The following is a 22,744-nucleotide window of genomic DNA, read 5'->3' on the forward strand; positions in this document are numbered from 1 at the left end:
TCCGGAGCCACGGCCCGCCCACCCACGCACCCCGCCCTCTGTGACCTCGCTTGACACCAGCCACACCCAGGCCAGGCCTGCGCGGGCAGGGGCGGGGCCACGAGCAACTTCCGCCGAAATCTTCCGCACAGTTCCTGTCCCCCGACCCCGCGCAGCGCCTGCGCTCTGGCTCTTGCCGCCCTGGGGCCTGGGCCCAGCTGGTTCAGTTGTGGGGGACGGGGACGGAGGGCTTTGCGAGCACGCGTAGGAAGCACAGGGGCCCGGGGGTGTGTCTCCAGGTTTATTCTGTTGCATCAGCACCTTAAAATAGTCCAGTTAGGTCCGTGACACATCAGCGCCTGCTTCCCCAAAGGCTATTTACATCAGTCCTGTTTCGTTAGAAAAGAGACCTAGCAACAAACACCCTAGAAACAAGCGTCGCACGGTGTACAGAGCAGCAGGGTCCGCTCGGCCTGTCAGCCCGCCCCGTCGGGGCCTGACAGTGGCCCGGCCACGGGCAGCGAGGCCTCATCTGGAGCCAGAACAGTGCAGCAAGGTGGGGGCCCTTGCCCCCAAGTGGACACTGGCCCGCGTGTCCTGGGGAGACGGGGCGTGGGGTGACACAGCGCCATGGGGTGCAGGGCTGGGCGGAGGCACCTAACCTTGGCCCCTGGACTGGGCACCCCTTGCCCTGCACCCACTCTGGCCTCTGCAGCTTCTGCCTTGGAGGAACCGGTGCCAGCACAAGTCCTCAGAATGGCTCCGTGAGGTAGGCAGGGAACGTGGCTGCCCCCGTGGTGGACAGGGAAACTGAGGCACGGGGTGAGTGCAGCCCAGTTCTCCTGTAGGGCATGTTGTGGGACCACTGGCAGAGCCTCTGGTGGGGGACAGGCTCCCTGGATCCCTCCTCCCCGACAGGAACCGTGGATGGCCTTGAGGCTGGTATGGGGCAAGGCCTGGAGGGGCTCAGCTGGGGACAAGCATCTTCAGGGTGCAGGGGGCCTGTCTAGAGCGAGGCAGTAGCCCAGATGGTGGTTAGCCCTGCAGGGCCATAGTGCGTGCGGAGCAGACAGCAGGGGCAGGTTGGAGCAGCGCCCAATCCCAGGTCGGGCATGGGGTTCAGGAGGGCACCATCAGGTTCGGCAGATAAGAGTTACCTGTACTGAAAAGTGTTCAGACCTGCAGGCACAGGCAGGGCCTCTGTCCTGCCCTCCTCTCCAGCAGGTGGGCAGCCCTGGGAACCGGGGCCAAGGCAGACCAGATCCTCTGCTGCCAGGCTGTGATCACGTTCACACGGAGACAGCAGCTGCATTTAAGGATCTGGCTGTCACCCACCGAGTATTACAGGGAAGCTGAGACCAGGCCGTGTCCCCCGCCAGACAGGGGCCATGGGCTACGGGAGGGGTTAGAAGGATGCCTTGGAGTGTCCAAAGATGCAGATGGGGAAGTGCTTGACGTGGGATGACCACTGTGCTGCGAGCTGGAAAAACTTGACATCATTCCACTCCACACCATCGATGAGGACTGTGGGGACAAGAGCTCGTAACAGCCAGGCTGAGGGACTGCTCCCTGACAAGCACCCTCTGCTGCCCTCTGTCCCTCCCACAGGCTCAGCTGCCCAGAGCAAGGCTTCCCCCCCCCACCCCCGCCTCAGATCAGGAGAGTCAAGAGGACGAGGGCTCCGTGGCCACGGTGGTCAATTATGCTGAGGAGCTAGAAGGGCTTGTGTCCCACTGAGTCCTGCTAGGCCCTGTCGGAAAAGCCCAGAGCACACAGGGCGCCCCGCAACTAGGGAGAACCCGTGAAGGTCCTGGGAAGGGCCTTCCTCTCCGTACCCAGCACCGAGCTGATAGCCTGGGACTAGTCAGGGGCAGTAGTGTTGGGCAAGGGTAGGCAGAGGCAGGGATGGGCAAGGACTTGCAAGGGTGGGCAGAGCTGGTCAGTGGATGAGGACAGGCAATGTTGGTCAGTAATGGTCAGCAGTGGATGAGGACAGGCAGGAGTGGGCAGAGATGAACGAGGACAGGTAGGGCCAGTTGGCAGGGGGCAGGAATAGATGAGGACGTGCAGGAGTGGGCAGTACTGGGCAGGGATGGGCCTGTCAGCAGGGAGCAGTGGCCTCACCTCGCAGCATGTTCTGTTGGTGCTTAGCTGTGCAGATCAGGCGGCTGATGCCCTCCACACATTGGCTTTTGGACTCCACGTCCTTGTCCTTGGTTTTCTTGGGCAGGAACATGACTGGATGGGAAGGGAGAACAGGCCTGCTGTGAGCCAGCTTGCCCTCATGGCCATGTGGGCCTCCCTGCCTGCCCCCACTCACCCTTCTTGTTCTTCTCCTTGGTGACCACGGTCATGGACATGGTGGGCGTGAGGGCCGCATCGCCGCCACTGGGCAGCCTGCTGACCTGGAGAGAGCGGAAGGTGCTCTTGAGCGTTGTCTTGGCGCTGGGCTGCTCCCTCTTCTCAGCGTCCCTCTTCCTGTCTGTGGGCAGTGCCGACGTCCAGTAGTCCACCTGCAGCCCCATCAATTCGGCGCCGACTCCCTGGCTGGAAGCAGCAGGGCTCACTCTCTGGCCCGGGCACCAGGGACAGCCGCGGGGCCCCAGGCCTAGGGGGCTGTTACCTGGGGGAAGCCAGGCTGCCACTCACTGACGGGGAGGAGGGGGGCGTGGGTGAGGCTTCCTTGGTGGCAGGAGATGAGGACGGTGGGGTGGACGAGAGCACACAGGAGCCCGATGGGGCTGCATCGTCTGAGTCGCCTTGGGGAGCAAAAGGGGGCCATGAGTCTGAGTCCTGTGCCAGCACCCCGGCCCTACCACGTGGAAGGGTCTCACCTGAGGTGGCCAAGGACGGCTCCACGATGCCTACCTTCACCACCTGCAACACAGCAGGGCACCGCTGCAGAGTGCTCACCCCAGTCTACAGCCACTGCTATACCTATGCCCAGGCCACCTGGGCTGCTGCAGCTCCCTGCCAGTCCCCTATGGAAGGCCCTGTGGATGCTTGACTGGGAGATGGGGCCATCCCCATTAGGCAAGAGGCAGCAGTCTGGTTTTCCTAGCAGGAAATGTCCATTCTTGGGCCCATGAAAGGATAGGCCAGGGCAGTGCTGGGCACTGTCGGGCACTACTCACCCACCGGCCCATCAGCTAGTTGGTTCTACCCCCACCCCCAGTGTGGTTCTGTACCCTGTGTATCCTGTGTGGCTGTCCCCTTCCCTGTGAGGGTTTTTTTTTTTTTTTTTTGGTTTTTTTTTGGGCCACACCCTGTGATGCTCAGGGGTTACTCCTGGCTATGCACTCAGAAGTTGCTCCTGGCTTCTTGGGGGACCATATGGGACGCCGGGGGATCGAACCGCGGTCCGTCCTAGGCTAGCGCAGGCAAGGCAGGCACCTTACCTCCAGCGCCACCGCCCGGCCCCCGAGGGTTTTTTTTTTTAATAGTTTTTTTTTGGGGGGGTCACACCCGGCGGCACTCGGGGGTTACTCCTGGCTCTAGCTCAGAAATCGCTCCTGGCAGGCTTGGGGGACCATATGGGATGCCGGGATTCAAGCCACCGTCCTTCTGCATGCAAGGCAAACACCCTACTTCCATGCTATCTCTCTGGCTCCTCCCTGTGAGGTTCTGCCACCCCTCCCCATGGTTCTACTCCCTCTCTGTGGTTCTGATCCATGGCCTTGAAGAGTTGGAGCTCTGAACCATGCGGGACACTCACCCCTACGAAGGGGATGAACTTCTGTGCAGACTCTTCATCAGGGCTAGAGCAAGGAGAGAGGTCATCACCAGTCCCATCTGGGCTGGCTCTGGTCATGTCCCACCCCGCTCCTCTTGCAGTCTGGTCAGCAAGGGCCAAGAAGGGCCTTTGGCAGACTGAGACTCCCAAGAGGCACCCCCAGAACCAGTAGGTCAAGCAAGTGTCCTGGAGCAGGTGTCACTGGATCTCCTCCTGGCAAGACCCTGCAGCTGGTCTCTGGGGCCTCCCAGAAGTACCCACTGCCAGGAAGGGCATACGGGCCCCCACTGAGACAGCCCCCACATGGCTGCAGGGAGCCATGATCTGGAATGGCCCTGCAGACTCCGTGCTCCAGGATCCCCAAACCCTTTCTCAGTGGAGCAGAGCTGAGGCATCTTCACACCTTTCTCCTCTCAGACGGCCAAGTTGTCCCATGCCTAGCCACTCCTGCATGCAAGGGGCAGAAGCAGGGGTCCCTGGGGGTCCAGATCACAGGGCTCCCCACCACGCAGGAAGGGCCCAGACATGGGGATGTGCAACATGACTCTGGAAGCCAAGCTGCGAGGCTGCCATGCACCCAGTCCAGCACGCACAGCCCATGGGCCGGGGCCAGGGTCAGCTCACAGCCATGCCTGGCCAGGAGGGGCTGGGGGCAGACTGCGTGGAGTAGTGGTGTACACAGGGAGGGAAGGGGGCTCTGGGCAAGAAGAGCTGTGCTGTTGTCTGGCCCCAGAGCCTTAGGAGCCCCGTGGATAAGAGTCTGGGTGTCCCCACGAGCTGAGCCAAGGCCAGTCATGCGGTGGGGTCCTGATGGAGTGGGTCAGGGAGGAGCGGCCCCTGGCTGGTCTTTCTCTCCTTTGCTCAGGCTTGTTTAGCAGGACACAGGGCAGTGTGATGAGAGGTCACCTCCGGGGTCCACCTGGACCCACCTGTGCCATGGGGACTTTTCTCAGAATACCCTAGAGCCCAAGGCCAGGAAAGCTGGGGAGGTTGGCTTGACTGATCATTGGTGCAATGACCGACCCAAGGCACCTGCTCCTTGTGAGGGCAATGGCACTGCAGTCTGAGACTCCACAAGGCCATAGGGCCTCTGCCCTGGAGGCGGCATATTCGGGGCACCCCACATTTGGACTCTGCTAAACAGCCCTAAAGACCAGCCTGGGATGGGCAGAGGCCAGAGTCGTGGTACCTGAGGGTAAAGTCAAAATGAAAGTTCTTTCTCCTTTTCAGAAAGCGCCGGAGAGAAAACAAGACACAGTTACTGTGGGGATTATGTGGCATACATCATGGCCACCTGCACCTCACTCTTGGGGGCCAGCCTCCTCTGCCCCTCCAGCCCACAGCCCAGCCAGGGCTCTATGGGCAGAGAAGCACATGGTGATGATACAAAAGGTACTGAACGCTCCGGGCCACAGCCCTTTCCAGGAAAAACCTCACTCGGTTCCTGTCTCCCTTCCCCCCATCCGTTTTAAGCAAACAAAAGTGCCCTGTGGCACCCAAGGGTGCTCCTGTTCAATGTCCCTGGGGACCAGCATCACCCACTCTGGGAAACATGGAGGTAGAAAAGGCTGGGGCATTAGGACCCAGCCTTGGGGTGCAGCCCTGCCCATTCCTGGATCCCCGTGTTCCAATGTAGGGATACAAGGACACAGAGCAGATACCTCTTCTGCTTGTAGGTGAGCATGGCCTCTGCGATGGGCAGCGGGTGGGCACAGTTGGCCCCTGAGATGTACTGAGTGATCCTTGACACGATGTCGGGCGTGTCCTGCACTGCACGGGGAGGTGGCTTGCTGGGTGGGTGCAGCCAGCTGAACGCCGGGGCTGCCCAGCCCAGTGGCCTGCTGCTCTGCAAGCTCAGAAGCTCAGCTGGCAGAGGCAGAATGGAGGCCAAGGCTGCTGCCCACCCACAGGGCACCCCACATCCCCTGCCCTCACCAGTGCTCTGGGCCTCCAGCTTGTTGAACAGGTCACGCCAGGCCAGGTCCTGGAAGAAGTTGTTGTAGCGATAGTCCACGGAGCCCAGGTAGCGGGCCACAGGGTGCGAGCCTGCAGGCCATGGGCTGGGGGTCAGACTAGGCCCCAGTCCCAATGGCCTGATTAAAATAGCTGGCTTGCAGTGGGGTTCCTTAGACACCCATACACTCCCCCCTTATATTTTTGTTTTTGGCCACATCTGCTGATGTTTGGGGATTATTCTGACTGCTCATATGGGGACTCTGAACATACAGGGTTTGAGGGATCAAAACAGGTCAGCCACATGCAAGGCAAACGCCCTACTCATTTTACTATCTCTTTTGCCCCATTTTTTTTTTTTTTTGGTTTTTCGGGCCACACCCATTTGATACTCAGGAGTTACTCCTGGCTAAGCACTCAGAAATTGCCCCTGGCTTGGGGGGACCATATGGGACACTGGGGGATCGAACCGCAGTCCTTCCTTGGCTAGCGCTTGCAAGGCAGACACCTTACCTCTAGCGCCACCTCGCCAGCCCCGGCCCCATTTCTTTCTTTCTTTCTTTTTCTTTTTTTTTTTTAGCCAACCTGGCTCTGCATTCAGGGACCACTCCTGACGGTGCTCAAAGGACCATATGGGAGGTCGAGGACTGAACACAGGTAGGTCTATGCAAGGCAAGCACTCTCCCTGCTGTGCTGTTACTTCAGTACCCACACCATTTCAATGACAGTTACAGGCAGGAGAAGACGGGGCTTGGCAGAAGTGGGGTGCAGGCCCTCACCCAGTGGGATGACTAGGAAGCGCATGTAACCCAGCCAGTCGGGAGTCTTGTGCGAGAGCTGCTCCACAAAGAGGCGCAGCACCGCGCTCAGGTAGTGCTGGGCGCCCGCCACAGCAATCTTCACTGGCCGCGGTGGCTGCGAGTTACAGTTGCAGCTGCTCAAGGGCAGGGACAGACACAGGACAGACGCCTCAGGATGAGCCCCTCATGGCAGGAACCGAGCAGGACCCCCCAAGTCCCTGCCAGCTGGACTCACTATCGCTGGATGCGGGAGACGATGGTGCTGAAGGCAGCTTGGACGTCGGCGGCTGAACAGGTACAGACCACAGGCAGCGTGTGTCGCTGCAGCACACCTGACAGGAACTGGGGAGTCACAGGATGGGGCACATGAACGACTAGCAGGAATGTCCCCCACACCTGCCCACCCAGGGGCTGAGACCCACCTGGCCCTGCCAGTCAGAGGTGTTGACCAGGATGATGTTCTCAGGGAGCTGGTCGTCGGAGATGAGGATATGATTCAGCTGGTCATACACGGTTTTTCTGGGGATCTGGGGGGAGATACAGGGCCGTTACGGACCAGGCAGGGCAGGGACACCGTGCCCCACCAGCCGGGGAGTCCTGCACCTGCAGCTGGTTGCGGGAGTCTGGGCAGCGCTCGTTGTCCAGGCTGTTGGCCCTCTCATTCTGAGGCCGGGCCGGCTGCCGCTCCTTCAGGGACGTGCTCCGCCCCCGACGGCCTGCCTGCTTGCACTCAGACCTGTGGGCCCAGCAGCCAGGACACGATCAGGACTGGGTGTGTGTACGGGCAGCCAGGAGTCTGGCCAGCGTCCCAGAAGGTGCACCCTCAACGAGAGCTGGCCCCACTCCCACCCAGCGCCCCCACATCACCTGGTGGATGGGATGACAAGCGACTCGGTCTTGGTGATGCGCCCGCTGGGAGGCAGTTTCTCAGTGAAGATGTCTAGGCTGCTGGGTTCAGTCTCGGGGCTGTCTTGGGGCAGAGCTGGCTGCTCCCCCAGGACCTGACCACTGTGCTGAGGGTAGACAAGCACAGCTGCACGGGGCGCTGAGGCAAGGAGGCCTTTGGCCACACCAGAGGGCACATGCCAGGCCTGGAAGTACTAACCTACCACTAGTTGGGAGGTACAGGGGCCAGCACTGACACTCCCAGAGCTACAGTCCCCAGACAGTAGATACTCATTCTGGCTCTTGGCCCTTTGTTCTGTGGTCCCCAATGTCCTGGGACTCCCCACTACCTGAGGGGCCCTAAATCCCCACTGTCCTGGGAGGGGTACACAAGTCCCCATTGTCCTGGGAGGGGTCTCCAAGTTCCCACTATCCTGGAGTGTTCTGGCCCCTGCGACTGTGACAGGCATGTGGTGTGTGCAGGATGATAGGCCCCGCCTGCTTACATGTGCTACCAGGTCTGAGACGCTGTCGCTGGGCAGCTTCCCCCCCAGGGCCCGCGTCTTCTCAGGCACCTCAGCCTGTGGACAGACAGGAGTCAGGAGGCTGGGTAGGGATGCTGAGGCCAGCTCAGCGCAGGGGAATGGGGGGGGGGGGTGGAGCCAGTGAGGGGGACTCACCCCTGACCCCAGAGCGGAGGGACTCACAGGGCTTGGTGGGTCCTTCTGGCTGCGCCCACTGTGGATGCTGCCCACCTCGGTCTGCGAGCTGGAGTGGGATAGGCCTTCGAAGTAGGGCCTGAGGATGGGGCACAGGTGGGGTCACAGGGGTGCATGGCAGTGTCCCCCTCAGCCTCCCTCAGTGCCCTGAAAAGACTTGGGCCTGGGAGCCCAGCTCTTCTGTTCAGTGATCTACCTGGACAGCACCAGCACACAGAGGGGCATAGCCAGGAGGTGTGGGGGCCCCCGAGACCCACTTCCAAGCCCACACAGGATGATCAGGCCAGGGTTGCAGAAGGCAGGGGCAGGCACGGACACTGAAGCACAAGAGCACTAGCCCTCATTCTGCCAGTACCCAAAGGGCTGGGGACCCTCAAACCCAGGGCAGGACCAAGGGGGCATGGAGCAGTGACTACACCCCCTCACGACCGTCTCCACCCAGACTCCCCAGAGACTTGGAGGAACCGCACACCGCAGACCCTCTGGACCAGGTTCACACCAGGTGGCCCCACATCCAATCTCCTTGCACAGGCGCTGCTGTGGAGCATTATAGCAGTACCCACCTGAGCTTGGGCTTGGGCGTGCTGAGGACACTGTCATCATCGTCCATGTCGGGGCCACTGTCACTGGGCTCCAGCGTATCATACAGCAGGTCCAGGTCTTCCTCCACCTCAGGCACATGCTCCGTCGGATCCTGCTCTGAGTCCAGAACCTGTCGGGGGTCACAGGTGGGAGGCTGACCACCCCATTACCCCATCACCTTGGGGTATAGTCGTGCCTGTAGCATATCTCCTTTAGGGAAACATGAACTCAGAAGATGCTTTCCTGCACTTCCACTCTTTTTTTTTTTTTTTTTTTTTTTTTTTTGGTTTTTAGGCCACACCCGGCAGTGCTCAGGGGTTACTCCTGGCTGTCTGCTCTAAAATAGCTCCTGGCAGGCACGGGGGACCATATGGGACACCGGGATTCGAACCAACCACCTTTGGTTCTGGATCGGCTGCTTGTAAGGCAAACGCCACTGTGCTATCTCTCCGGGCCTCACTTTCACTCTTGACCCCCAGGTTTTCAAGGACTTCCTTTTTTTGGGGGGAGGGGGACGACACCTGGTGGTGCTTCTGGCTCTGTACTCAGGAATAACTCCTGGCAAGCTCAGGGGACCATACAGGATGCCAAGGATTGAACCCAGGTCTGTTGCACACAAGTCAAACACCCTCCCCACGGTGCTATCTCTCCAGTTCAGGGGTTATCTCTTTTTGAACCATTTCTGGAATCTCTAAAAACACCTTCCCCTCTGGGACACAGAAATCTATGTGATGTGGCTGGAGAGATGGTTCAAAGGTCAAGGCTTTTGCTAGCAAGTGGCTCTGACTGTATGTCAGATCCTGACACCAGCTATGGTCCCCAGCACAGTCAGACGTGGTCCCGAGCACAGAGCAGAATTAGATCTCACCAAAAAGCAACCTAACACCGAGACCTAGCCTGGAAGCAGCGGATACTCAGCACCCAGGAAGGACCATCTCCTGCTACTGCCTGCTTTTCTCAAAAGCCATATGCAGGGGCTACCCTGTCATCTCTTGTCCCCTCAGGACCCTGGCACACACTGTAGCAGGGCCAGCTGGGACATGATGGATGCCGGGCACTCACATATACCAGGCTCGCTGCCTAACCCGACTCTTTTTTTTTTTTTTTTTTTTTTTGGTTTTTGGGCCACACCCGTTTAACGCTCAGGGGTTACTCCTGGCTAAGCGCTCAGAAATCGCCCCTGGCTTGGGGGGACCATATGGGACGCCGGGGGATCGAACCGCGGTCCTTCCTTGGCTAGCGCTTGCAAGGCAGACACCTTACCTCCAGCGCCACCTACCCGGCCCCCTAACCCGACTCTTAAGGCACGTGGGGGGCTCTAGGAGCTCAGATACCAAATGTGGCCTGTCCTATGGGTCCAAAGCTGGGCCTAAATGTCATAGCCACATAAAAAGGCATGAAAAGAGGGACAGGGTAGGGCATTTGTCTTGCATGTGGCTGAATCAGGTTCGATCTCTAGTGCCCATAGAGTCCCACAAGCATCACCAGGTGTAATCTCTGAGTCCCTGAGGGGTGTGGGTCTCACTCCACACACAAAGGTACAAAGAGTGGGGGAGAGCTGATGCCCAGCCTTGGCGCTGTAGGATCAGGGCCTTCGCCAGTGGACCCTGTCCCCGATGCAGTGATGAAAGCCAACACCTCCTTGTGAACCTCCATCTGAGGACCAGAGAAGCTCCGAAGAAAGCTTTGGAGGTCCTGCATGCAGCAGGGTGAACTAGAAGAAAGGCATGTAGACTTCCGGCCCAAATTGGCTGTGCACCTCACCTGCTTTACACTAGTCTGTTTAAGGCTGGAGTGATACTCCAGTGGTCAGTGTGCTGGCCGTGCATGTGTCTGACCTGGGTTCGATCCCCAGCATCCCATAGGATCCTGTGAGCATCGTGAGCACCAGGAGCAATTCGTGAGTGCAAGAGTAATTTAGAAGTAAACCCAAAACATTGATGAGTGTGGTCCCAATAACAAAATAAAGAAAATACAACAATCTAGTTATCATGAGCTCCAAGCCAGGGTCGCGCACAGGACAATGCCCGGGGCATAGGATGGCCCTGAGCCTGTTGTCCCTGCATCCTCCTGGCTTCCACCTCCTGCACTGCTGGCATGCACAGTGGGGCCCTGGGTGTGCCAAAGCAAAAACACTAAAGCCCCAAAGGCCAGAGGGCACACGGGAAATGCACTGTGGCCTTGCACGTGGCCAAGACAGATTTGTCCCTGGCTCCACACATGGTCCCCTGAGCCTCAGAAACTAAAAACCAGAGAGCCACATGCCAAGGGCAGCCCAGGCATAGCACCTCATGGAGCTGGCCACTCACCTCGTCTGACACTTTGAACCTCCGCAGCAGCGCCACTACTTTCTGCTTGAAATTCTGCTGCTGCAAGACAAGCAGGGGGTCAGGGCTGTGGGTCCACATCATGGGCAGGACACAGGTGGCACCACCTGTGTCCAAAGTGAGGGCCCCATACTGGCTTCACCAGCATGAATAGCGCCATTGAGCTGCTTCTTCCATAAGCTTCCACAGCCAATGAGGCCCATCTGACAGAGCTCAGCTCTCTCTGGGGGCCCTGAACTCCTAGTAGAATGTGGCTGGCATGAAGAATGGCCCAGACACAGGCCTCAGGGAAGGGCACTGACAGGCGACCTCAACCCGTCAGCCCAGAGCCACTTCCTGGGGAGAAGTCCTCAGCCTCATATGGTCATTCAGCACCCCTGGGAAGGGCCAGTAATGGGGCAGTGCTGGACACACAGTGTGTCTCAACAACCCCCAGATCTGCACACAGAAGCTAGACCTCAGCTGCCTGCCCTGGCTGTGTGGACGGGCACCCTGGGTGCACAGGGGTACCCCTCCTGGTTGGCAACTACCAGCGAAGTTCTAAGAGAGCTGAAGTCCTGGCAGACCCCTCCCCACTAGGACTGGCATCTGTTGGGGAAGAGACTGGACCACAGGAGATACTTAGTCCCATGTCATGTGCCCACCACAATGCCCAAACTGTCGAGGGAGGCAGTTTCCACCGACCCTGGTCATGGACGTCGTTCTTACTACCGAGCGCCGCTGCTTCACTGCCTTCCCCATGTCAAAGTCATCCTCGTCCAGGTCCTGCAGAAGATATAATGCCTGGTTTCGACCAGCACAGAGACATGCACACATATGTACAGACATACACAAATACTGAAGCACATACACACAAAAACACAGGCACACACAGACATGCAAACAAACAGACAGGCACACACAGATGCACAGAAACAGAAACGCACACAGATGCTCATAGACTCCCACACGTGCAGACACACAGATGCAGCCACAGATGCACAGATATTCACGTAGGCAGCAGAGACTCACAGACTCAATCACACGGTAACACACACTCATGCAAGAACCAGCACTCGCTCCTGCCTCCTACCTGGCCCTGCACAGCATCATCACTGGCCTCCTGCTCCGAGGAAAAGCTTTCATCCTCTTCCTCCGAATAGTTGTCTGTGGAATAATTTGACAGAAGGGGAGGTGGGTGCTCTGAGATTCCAGCATGTCCTGGTAATGAGGTGACCGACGTCCCAATGGCAGCCCAGACGATTCTGTAAGCTGCAGCCCCCATGGTGGCCGTAGGCCACACTGCAGGGAACAAAGTCCCATTGGGGCAGCCCCAATAACCATGCCAGGCCCCCGCCCTGTCCCGCAGCTCACCCACAGACTTGGCCTTGGGACCGGCCTGCATGGCACCGTCCTCATGGTCGACAGGCTGGCTGCACAGGGAGAAGACCCAGACCTCGGCCACCTTGACAGCCGCCTCCTTGGTGCCGCTGCACAGACCCAGCACCTGGCCGCCCTCTGAGGGGTGCTGCATCACCTGGAGGCAGCGCCAGTCAGGGAGCCACAGGACAGTGGCCAGCCCACCCCATCCCTCTTAGACCCTATGCTGTGCCTGGAGGGACCTTGGGGCAGAGAAAGGCTGGGACAAGCCCCAGGCCACGCTCAGGTGAGTGGTCAGTGCCGGCTCAGCACCAGGCCCCTCCTCCAGCCTGGCCTGGCCCTCGGTGAGCTGTCACACTCAAAAGCTGCCCTTTGTGATAACAGGGCTTCAGGTGCTAGATTTGCTCCATGCTGAAGCCTAAACCAAGGTGCCAAGCTCTTTTGTTCAGGGGTTACTCCTGGCTCTGAGCTCTTGATGGTGCTCAGGAGACCATAGGGGATGCTGGGGATTGGACCCGAGTGCCGCATGCAAGACAAGTGCCCTCCCCTCTGTGCTCTAGGTCCAGCCAAACACTTAGTGAAAAAGTGGATCGTGGGAAGATGGCTCTGGCACCAGTCCAACAGAACGAGGCAGGAGGTAGGACAGTTGGAGAGGACACAGGCTCATAGGGCTGCTGGCACATTCATAGCTCATGCCTCACACCTGCCCTAGCACCTCCAGGTAGCCCCCAGGGTAGGGCCCATGAAGGAGGCAGGGGTTTAGTGAGTAGTCAGAGCCCGAAAGGAGACCCTTGAGGAGCGGTGCAGGAGAGTTCTCAGGTCGGGCACTTACCTGGGCCATGTTGATGGCACCAGCCGCCAGTGTCTTATAGCCCAGGATGGTTCGGTTCTTGTAACGTTTGCGTCTCTGCAGCAACACCTGCAGCTTATTGCCCTCGCGCTTCAGGAAGTGGGGGTACTGCAAGGGGCTTCCATGAGCATGCAGCCAGACTGCACCAAGGACTTCAGCACATACACCCAACTTTCAGTCAGGGTACCCACACCCACTATGGGGGAGTGGGGGACAGAAGTGGGCACCAGGACAAGACCATGATGGAGAGACTGTGGGGGGATGTCATTGGAGGACCCACCTGACAATGCATCTAGATACCCCAGGGTACAGAACAGCAGGCCTCTGAGTGAAGGTCACTTGCCCACAAGCCACCTGCCCCCCTGGTGTGAGACACCAACCTGCAAGGAGAAGGTCAGCGCCAGATCCGTCTCCACTTGTCCACTGGGGGGCAGCACAATCTCATGGGATCGCAGGATCCGCTTGGAGCCCTGGGGATGAGATGCAGAGCGCTGAGCATGGGTCAGCACTTAGCACCAGCTGCCCAAACAGGGGTCCAAGGGAGGTGTGGTCACTGAGGGGCCAACACAGGCAGAAGGCAGATTCTGTGCTGGTGCTCCCTGACTGGGCCTCGGCTGAACACTTCAGCTCCACTCCTCCTGCCCTCCTCCTGTTCCTCATGGTGCTTCCCACAAACTCTTTGCAGCTGGATCCCACCAGCACCTCTCAAAGCCCCTACAACAGCCCCCAGGCCAGCAGAGGGTTCCTATGGGTGTCACATCTGTGTCCTAAGGCCCCAGGGAAGCACAGGGGAGTGAATGGGGAAGGCAAGGTGGCCCCCTGGGGCTCCAATTCCCCACCCTCAGCAGCTCCCTGACCATTCATAGGCACTGCACAACACAAGCAGAAGCCCCAGCAGCCAGGAGTCAGGGGAGCTGAGAGCAGGGCCCTCAGCAAGAAACCCTATGCCACGGACAGCTGCAAAGGACCCCTGGCGGCCAGTGCACGAAAACCAGCCCCCCACAAATGAACCTGAGACGCCACTAGAAGCCCACCGAGAGCCCTAGTGAAACATAAGGAGATCCCAGGCTGGGCAGGTCCCTGGGGGCTGTGTGCCTCAATGCCAGGGTCATCTGAGAGGGGTTGGACTTGACACTGACTCTGCAACACCCAACTTCCCCCTGTCAACACTCACCACCCCAGTAAGACCCCCATAGAAACACCCAACACCCAGTAACACCCTCCCAACAACATCCCCTGCCCCAGTAGCTCCCATAGGCCCACCTGCATCTTCACAGCGAGCACCACAGAGATGAGCTCCTTTTCCAGCTCCCTGAACACCACCAGCTTCTTCACCGTCAGGCTGCATAACCTGGGGGAGGGGGCAGCTCAGTGCCCGCTGGGCTTACCATACAGCACCCTTCCCCACACTGTGGCAAGGCACAGGGCACCGCCAGGGCCAAGCTGACCACCCCAGCTCATCCCTGCCAGGAGCTCCCCAACCCCAAAAAAGGCTATGGAAAAGCACACCTCCCTGAGTCCAAAGGAACCAGGGGACAGATGTAGGGTTGTGGGGGGCAGTGCCCCCACCCGGGAGCAGGCCCCACTTGGGCTCCCAAGTGGAGAACAGGGACATGGTGCCCTGAAGGCTAATACAGAGACTGGGCAAGATGCTGAGCCAAGCAAAGGCCGCTCGGCCAGAGCCATGGGCCCACAGCAGGGAAAGGCCCAGCACCCCAAGGACAAGACACCAGCATATCCATCCAGACGGTGCTGGGCAGAAGGACCAAAGCAAACTGGGGAAAGTGGGATGGACAGCAAAGCCAGTGGGTAACGCAGGTGGTGAATAAGGCTTTGAGAGTGAGACAGGGAGCCCCCGGGCTTCATACTGCCCAGGATCAGGGCACCCAGAATAGCTGGAAAAAGGAGCACAGTTCCAGCAGAAACAGAAGAAATGGCACAGACCATGTTCCTGCACCCAGAAACAGGGAGGGTCCTGGCCACTATGGGGCTCAATAGTTACCCTGCTTCTTACACCACACTGCATGGTCATGTCACAGCCAACTCCAGTCACCCTGAGGAAGCCAACAGTCCCCATCAGCCCAACCCAAGCTAGAGGAGCTTTGGAGGCATGTGAAGCATCTGGGCACCACAGCCACCAGCACCAGTGTTCCCGCCTGGGAGAACCGCAAAGCAAGGCAGGGACACCCCAACCCCCTGGGACAGAGGGCAAGAATCACCCCAAATCTCCATTAGCAGCAGAGCAGTGAGGCCCCAGTTCTGAGCTACAGTGAGGTGGGAAAAAGCCTTTGCCTTGCACATCGCTGACCACGAATGGTTCTAAGCCTACTGGAAAAATCCCTGAACAATTAGGAACAAGCCCCAAGCACCACTGAGTGTGAGCCCAAGACAAAAATGATAGTAATGAGGCACAGGGACTAGGAAGAGAGAAGGCAGAAAAGCAGGCCAGCCGTGGAGGCAGAATGAATCTGAGGTTCGGCAGAGGGGACGGGACACAGGCCTTATTTCTGCCAGGAGCACAGCTGCCTCACCCCATTCAGCAAAAAGAAAGAAAAGCCAAGGCGGCTGGACTGAAGCAATAGCACAACAGTAGGGCATGTATTTGCCTTGCATGCGGTATACCCAGGATGGACTTGGTTCAATCCCTGGCATCCCACATGGTCCCTGAGTCTGCCAGGAATAACCCCTGAGAGTCACCCAGTATAGCCCAAAAACCAAAAATAAAGGAAGGAAGGAAGGAAGGAAGGAAGGAAGGAAGGAAGGAAGGAAGGAAGGAAGGAAGGAAGGAAGGAAGGAAGGAAGGAAGGAAGGAAGGAGGGAGGGAGGGAGGGAGGGAGGGAGGGAGGGAGGGAGGGAGGGAGGGAGGGAGGGAGGGAGGGAGAGAGGGAGGGAGGGAGGGAGGGGGAGGGAGAGAAGAGAGAGAGAAAGGAAGGAAGGAAGGAAGGAAGGAAGGAAGGAAGGAAGGAAGGAAGGAAGGAAGGAAGGAAGGAAGGAAGGAAGGAAGGGCCGGAGAGATAGCATGGAGGTAAGGCGTTTGCCTTTCATGCAGGTCATCGGTTCGAATCCCGGCGTCCCATATGGTCCCCCGTGCCTGCCAGGAGCAATTTCTGAGCATGGAGCCAGGAATAACCCCTGAGCACTGCCGGGTGTGACCCAAAAATCACAAAAAAAAAAAAAAAAAAAAAAAAAAAAGAAGGAAGGAAGGAAGGAAGGAAGGAAGCAAGCAAGCAAGCAAGCAAGCAAGCCAAGGTAGGGGCCCGGAGAGATAGCACAGTGGCGTTTGCCTTGCAAGCAGCCAATCCAGGACCAAAGGGGGTTGGTTCGAATCCCGGTGTCCCATATGGTCCCCCGTGCCTGCCAGGAGCTATTTCTGAGCAGACAGCCAGGAGTAACCCTTGAGCATTGCCGGGTGTGGCCCAAAAACAAAAACAAAAAGCCAAGGTAGGAGGAAGGTGAAGTTCCCCAGAGACCCACCCCAGCCCCAAGAACATCCAACAAGCGGGCAATGGGGACAGCAACAGGAATAGGCAACAGGGAAGGACCTGGGACAGATGGAAGGCAGGGACAGCATCTAGGGACAGGCAATAAAGCAGGCTCTGGGACAGACAGTAACAAGGCCAGAATCAGGAGCAGGTAGAGTATAGGGCCCCATGTCCAGCAGGGCACACCCTGAGGAGGCCCATTAGTGGTCAGGGAGCTGTGAGGGACACAGGGACCCACCAAGCCCTCAGCGCATACTGGGCCTTGGGGTGTCTGTGAGCCCCACGAAGCAAACTCGACAAACACTTCCAGCACTGAAAACCTCCCGGAGCATGCTTTGGACCCCAGCTAAAGTGCACCTTGACCCCATGCCCGGCTCTTGGAGAGGACAGGTCAGTGGTCTCTGCGGGCCTCATTCATGCAGGCACACGGCAGTTCCCACACAGGGCAGAAGCCAAGCTAATGCTGGAGGAGATGCTGCTCATAGTTGCCCGCCTGGTCTGGCCTGGCCCTGTAGCAGAGCCTCTAAGAGATGTGTCTACACAGCCTGGTGGCCTCAACAGTCTGAAATCTCACTCCAGGTCTCACAGTTCTGCAAGTGCTAAGTCTGGGAAGTTGCAGCCACAGGGATTGAAGAGGCAAGGCCAAGAATTCCTGCTGGGTCTGCTGAGGTGGTGGGTGTGTTCTATGTAAGGTCAACACCTGTCACCTGAGGGGCCAGCCAGGCTCGGGACACCTAAAGGGCCCAACTAAGGTTATACCCACAGTGACCATGTGGCCCTTTACTGCCCACGAATAAGAAGATAGCAAAAGCTTCCAGAATAGGATAGGGCCCCCACACTCTCTTCTCCACCCACACCTGGAGAGTCAGACTGTTCCTGGCAAGTGAGCCGGTGCCGGGGATCCAAGCCCTGTCAATGGCCAGGAAGGCACCTGCTCTTTTTCTCCTCCTGCTGCTGCCCATGTGTGTTCCTGACTGCAGGCCTTCAAAGTTGCTATCCCGAGGAATCACAAGCAGGTCAACATCTGCATCAACTATGCAAATTCCAACTGGCTTTAGGGTGCTGTGACCTCCTTATGGGGGTATCTGTGGCTTTTGAACCCCTTCTGCCCAGAGTACCCCAGAGCATCTTCCTTCTCACCCAGGGAACACAGGTGCTCCAGCCTGTGGCGTCACTGACCAGGCAAGCAGTGCTCCTCCACCTTATTCCAGTTTACAGATCACTGTGAGCAAGTTACTCATCCCTGACTGAGGGCCGGAACGACAGCATGGTGTGGAAGATGTTTGCCTCACACGCAGCCCACCAGGGTTCGATCCTGGGCATCCCACATGGTCCCTCACACAATGGCAGGAGTGATTCCTGAGTGCAGAGCTTCTCAGAAGTAACCCCTGAGCACTCGGGGCAGGAGCAATAGTGCAGCGTTAGGGTGTTTGCCTTTCATACGGCTGATCCAGGACAAACCTCAGTTCTATCCCCAGAAGTCCCATTTGGTCCCATAAGCCAGGAGTGATTTCTGAGCACATAGCCAGGAGTAACCCCTGAGCGTCACTGGGTGTGGCCCCAAAAAAACAAAAAGACAAACAAGAAGTAACCCCTGAGCACTGCTAGGTGTGGCCCCCCAATCAAACAAAACAAAGGTGATTCATGATTGAGTTTTGGACCTACATGTCCCTTCACCAGTGTCCCCAGTTTCCCTCCCATCCCTGGCCTGCCTCTGTGGTCCTCTAGAGTACTCTGCTAGGAGCAGCTGCAGGATGCCTACCATTCATATACCTTGACAATTTGCTTGAAACCAGCCAGTGCCTCAAAAACAAGCTGCCTTGTAATTCTTCATCTTAGGTGGAGCGTTTTAAAGACTGAAAAACAATGTATCAGGGCTGGGGAGAGAAAAGGGGCAAAAATGTGCCCAGTGGCTCTTAGTCTCTGTGGCTAAGCCCTTGGCACAGGACTCCCAGGCCCAAGCATCAAACCAGAAGCCAGGAAGTACCAGGTGGAGGGTTGCCCCAGTTTTAAAAACTTCCCAGGAATGTGGTGCTGCAGTAGCATGGCCCAGGACATCCCACGGCTGCACTGTACAGGGCAGACACTGCTGCGGAAGCACAGCTCGGCTTCAGGGGTGGCAATGCGTGGAGACACGCAGGGACCATGATAGGCTGTGGCCTCTAGACATCCAAAACAGCCTTGCAGCCGGAACACTGAACAACCCCCCTATGTTCACGCGGTTATCCCAGCAACCTAAGTCCTATGGGATGTTCATCCAGAGGACCAAGCTAAGGAGACTTTCTCAGAGCAGGCCCGCTAGCTTGTCCACTTGACCATCAAAGGATACTTAGCTGCTTCTGTCTTGTCCCAGTATGGACATGGGGGAACTGAGCAGTAGTGTCAAGCTCAGGGGTAGTAGGGGAAGAGGGATAAAGTTGTTTCTGTGGTGATGCCAACCAAATACTTGGTTTCAACTTTTTATATTTAGTTTTGAATTTTGGGCCACACCTCAGGGGTTACTCCTGGCTCCATGCTCAGAAATTGCTCCTGGCAGGCACAGGGGACCATATGGGACACTGGGATTCGAACCGATGACCTTCTGCATGAAAGGCAAATGCCTTACCTCCATGCTATCTCTCCAGCCCCAGGGCTGACTCTTGGCTCTGCACCCAGCAATCATTCCTGGAAGGCTCAGGGACCAAACCTGGGTCAATGCATGCCAGGCAAGGCCCTACACACTGTACTATTGTTGACTCCTAGTTCCTTTATTTTTTTGGGGGGGGGGGGGCACACCTGGCAGCGCTCAAGGGTTACTCCTGGCTCTGCACTCAGGGGAAACCATATAGGATGCCAGGAATCAAACCCAGGTCCATCCTAGGTTGGCTGTGTGCAAGTCAAATAAACTACCGCTGTGCTATCACTTCAGCCCCTGTTGACTCCTAGTTCTTTTTTTGTTTTGTTTTGTTTTGTTTTGGGGTCACACCTGGCAGCGCTCAGCAGTTACTCCTGGTTCTCTGCTCAGAAATAGCTCCTGGCAGGCTGGGGGGGGAGGCATATAGGATGCTGGGATTCGAACCACTGTCCTTCTGCATGCAAAGCAAACACCCTACCTCCATGCTATCTCTCCCGCCCCATCCTAGTTCTAACTTTTGATTAAAGACCTTGGGTAAGGAGCCAGAGTGATGCTTAAGGCACTTGCCTTCCACAAAGCCAATGCAGGTTCAATCTCTGGCACCCCATATGGTCTCTGAGCACCGCCAGGAGTAATTAAGAGAGTGCAGAGCCAGAAGTAACCCATGAGAAGAGCTAAACCCATGAGTGAGCTAAAACAAACAAAAATCCTGGGGTTAGAAGGGTCAGGCCTCTAGGCTGTGTCTCTCACCTGGGAGCTCAGTTGGGCAGAATACTGTGCAAATTAACTGCCATCATCTCCCAGTCTCAACTTCCTAAGCAGCCTCACTATTCCCCACCAATCTGTACTGAATCCCTCTGTCCTCCATCCATATTCGATGCCTCCAAGAGCATCCACCAATCTATCATCCTCCCCAATATTCAAGCTTTATTGTCCTCCCCACCCGTCCGTGCACCAGGCTTTACCCCCTCCTCCCCACCCATCATCCAGGCTTTATCCTTCCTCCTCCTCCTCTCCAGGGCCCGCTGCAGCCATGGACACCTAAGCCTGGGGCACTCATCTAGGAGTTCACTGGTCTGGCAAGGCAGGGAGCCAGCGGCAGTCCAGAGGAGGCAGCAGCCCCGGCCTCAACCCTCTCCGGGCTGTCTCCGAGACAGGACGTGGTGCCACAGCAGCTCGGAGGGGACAATAGGGCCGGGTACGGGCCGCCCCGCGCCCACAGAGCCTGGTGTCCGCGGACAAAAGGCCTCTCAGTCCTCAGGGCCGACCCTGAGATGGGCCAAGCAGGCGCTAGCCCCACCCTGCCTAGGGTTCTGGAAGCTTCCAGCATGGGGGTGGCAGAGTGGAGGCACCACACAGCTGCCCTGAACCTGGCCCGAGGCTGGACCCCCAAAGCCCACTGTGGAACACGGGTGCAAGACACAGTGCAAGGCTCACACGCACCACCTTCCCGCGCCCAGGGCGGCTGCGCTTGGGCGTGGCCAGGTGCTGAGCATGAGTGAGGCCCAAGGTGGGGCAGGTGGCTGCACGTACCCGAGATGGGGCACACATGTGCTGCCCTCGGACACTGGAGGGCAGACACACCGCCTCAGCGTGGGCCGTGCCCAAGACTTCGCACCTCACCGGCCCGGGGGCACTGGTCGAGGCCTCACAGGCTGAAGGGCAGCCCCAGAACCCCTTTGGCGGGCCAGCGGTGCACACGCAGCTGCCACGCGAAGCTGGCCGGGGGTATGGCTGAGGGGGACACGCAGACTAGGGTGGTCCTATGGGAGGCGGTGTGAGGAGCTGAGGGGGTACTGGAAAGATGAGGGGTAATTGGGACAAGGGATGACAGGGTTCAGAGGTAAGGGCTGAGAGTGGTCGTGGGGCTTGTGGGCTGTGGGGGGGTCACAGGATCAGGGGCTGACGGAGATGAGGGTGCTTGAGAGGTGGGAGGTCTGGAGGGGGCCCAGTTCTGGGTCGAGGTTGCCCAGCTTCCTCAGGGCGGATGGTGCCAGCTCCCAGGCCTCTTGCATGACAACTGCTACTAACAAGAGAAGGGAGGGCGAGGGGGCTCCTTGTGGTGCCTCAGCGGAGGATGGGGATTCCTCCTGGGGAAAGGCAAAGAGTCTCCAGGAGTGTCCTCACCCCTCCCAGGGTCAGGGCCAACAGGGGAGTGAAGTCCCTGAGGACGGTTGTGGGATGTCAGAGACTGCGGCAGGTGGATCGGACACACACCCCAGCCACACACTGTCCCCTTCTACGTGCTCAGGGGACAGACCCAGCTGGTCGACTGCTGGACACATCCCAACATGCCCAGGTGCTGAGTGCCTTTTCCGTCACATAGCCAGGGCCACCCAACTCCCTGTCAGTGGGGATGGGGAGAAGGCATCTGGACCCTGTGCACACAAGAAGCTGTGGAGATGGCAGCCAGCATCCTTGAAGATGGAAGCAGGGGGAACAACTATTGTGTGCTGAGGAGAAAAGAATACGAACTCAGTCGTAGTCCATTTCCAAGGAAGAAATCAGTCGCAAGAGAAAGTATAACAAGGGGCAATGGCAGGGCCAAGAGCAAAATTGTGGTCATCAAAAGCCATTTAAGGTTGAAAGGTCATACACTGTAGGCACAAAGAGCCAGGAAGGACACTGGGAAGCTCAATGACCCAGGTATCCACAGTGACATCAAAGCTGGTCGAGGAAAGACCAGGGTACCGCAGCAGAATAATGTGCCAAAAACCAAAGGAGAGGAGGAGGCAGCCTCCTCCTGGGGTCACAGTCATAGCAGATGCTGGAGGGACAGCCCAGAAGCACAGGCTGTCCAGGAGCTGCGGTATGTGAGCAGGAGGGGACCCCAAAACCCTACACCCAGGGCTAGGCCAAAGACCTGGCCCTTTCTGAGCTTAAACAAGGAGGCAGCATTCCCAATCCTAAGGGAGAAGCTTGGCAAGTCCAGAGTCCAGGTCATCCACAGCCCTTGGAGAAAAGGAGGCACAGCACCTGAGGTCAAGGTCAGCAATGACTGCTGTGCCCAGCCAGAGCAGGAGCTGGAACCAGCCCTTCCTCTCCATCAGCAATGCGCAAAGCTGCACTTGCATAGCAAAAGCTCATCTTTGAGCTCATCTCTGAAAGGTGATCAGTAACAAAGCAGCAAGAAGCTATTAGGGCACTCTTCTAACAAATGAGCTGCAGAAATCAGAAACTACAACTAAACTCATATCAGAACCTTAGAGGCCGAGTGATATAGCACAGTGGCAGGGCGTTTGCCTTGCAAGTGGCTGACCCCGGACAGATCCAGGTTGGATCTCTGGCATTCCATATGGTTCCCCCGAGCATTCCAGGAGCAATTTCTGAGCACAGAGCCAGGAGTAATCCCAAAGTGCTGTCAGATGTGGCCAAAAAAAGAACCTTAGAGAACACAGAATCTTTTTTGTTTGTTTAGGCCACACACAGTGGGTGCTCTGGGGTTACTCCTGGCTCTACAT

The 22,744-nt window shown here is 57.8% G+C and overlaps 1 protein-coding gene across 7 annotated transcripts in view; it reads right to left on the reverse strand.

The window, feature by feature from the left end:
* Positions 1 to 267: 267 nt before the first annotated feature.
* The window catches only part of PACS2 (phosphofurin acidic cluster sorting protein 2), a 29,144-nt gene continuing 6,667 nt past the window's right edge, over positions 268 to 22,744 (reverse strand). The window contains exons 2-25 of one of the 7 annotated variants that reach the window (XM_049790539.1): positions 14,451 to 14,538; positions 13,568 to 13,657; positions 13,170 to 13,295; positions 12,332 to 12,494; positions 12,051 to 12,124; positions 11,687 to 11,743; positions 10,961 to 11,020; positions 8,633 to 8,781; positions 8,058 to 8,148; positions 7,857 to 7,931; positions 7,333 to 7,478; positions 7,069 to 7,201; positions 6,888 to 6,992; positions 6,701 to 6,807; positions 6,445 to 6,599; positions 5,648 to 5,758; positions 5,374 to 5,482; positions 4,902 to 4,934; positions 3,695 to 3,737; positions 2,814 to 2,856; positions 2,603 to 2,738; positions 2,300 to 2,526; positions 2,104 to 2,217; positions 268 to 1,503 (exon numbers count right to left, since the gene is read on the reverse strand). In XM_049790539.1, coding sequence (XP_049646496.1) covers positions 1,385 to 1,503; positions 2,104 to 2,217; positions 2,300 to 2,526; positions 2,603 to 2,738; positions 2,814 to 2,856; positions 3,695 to 3,737; positions 4,902 to 4,934; positions 5,374 to 5,482; positions 5,648 to 5,758; positions 6,445 to 6,599; positions 6,701 to 6,807; positions 6,888 to 6,992; positions 7,069 to 7,201; positions 7,333 to 7,478; positions 7,857 to 7,931; positions 8,058 to 8,148; positions 8,633 to 8,781; positions 10,961 to 11,020; positions 11,687 to 11,743; positions 12,051 to 12,124; positions 12,332 to 12,494; positions 13,170 to 13,295; positions 13,568 to 13,657; positions 14,451 to 14,538 — 2,554 coding nt within the window. In that variant the 3' untranslated portion in view covers positions 268 to 1,384. Of the gene's footprint in view, positions 1,504 to 2,103; positions 2,218 to 2,299; positions 2,527 to 2,602; positions 2,739 to 2,813; positions 2,857 to 3,694; positions 3,738 to 4,901; positions 4,935 to 5,373; positions 5,483 to 5,647; positions 5,759 to 6,444; positions 6,600 to 6,700; positions 6,808 to 6,887; positions 6,993 to 7,068; positions 7,202 to 7,332; positions 7,479 to 7,856; positions 7,932 to 8,030; positions 8,149 to 8,632; positions 8,782 to 10,960; positions 11,021 to 11,662; positions 11,744 to 12,050; positions 12,125 to 12,331; positions 12,495 to 13,169; positions 13,296 to 13,567; positions 13,658 to 14,450; positions 14,539 to 22,744 lie in introns of all 7 variants that reach the window. The other 6 variants (XM_049790536.1, XM_049790537.1, XM_049790535.1 and 3 more) reach the window with 6 other exon arrangements.

The sequence above is a fragment of the Suncus etruscus genome, chromosome 17 (assembly GCF_024139225.1).
Source record: "Suncus etruscus isolate mSunEtr1 chromosome 17, mSunEtr1.pri.cur, whole genome shotgun sequence".
Taxonomy (NCBI): domain Eukaryota; kingdom Metazoa; phylum Chordata; class Mammalia; order Eulipotyphla; family Soricidae; genus Suncus; species Suncus etruscus.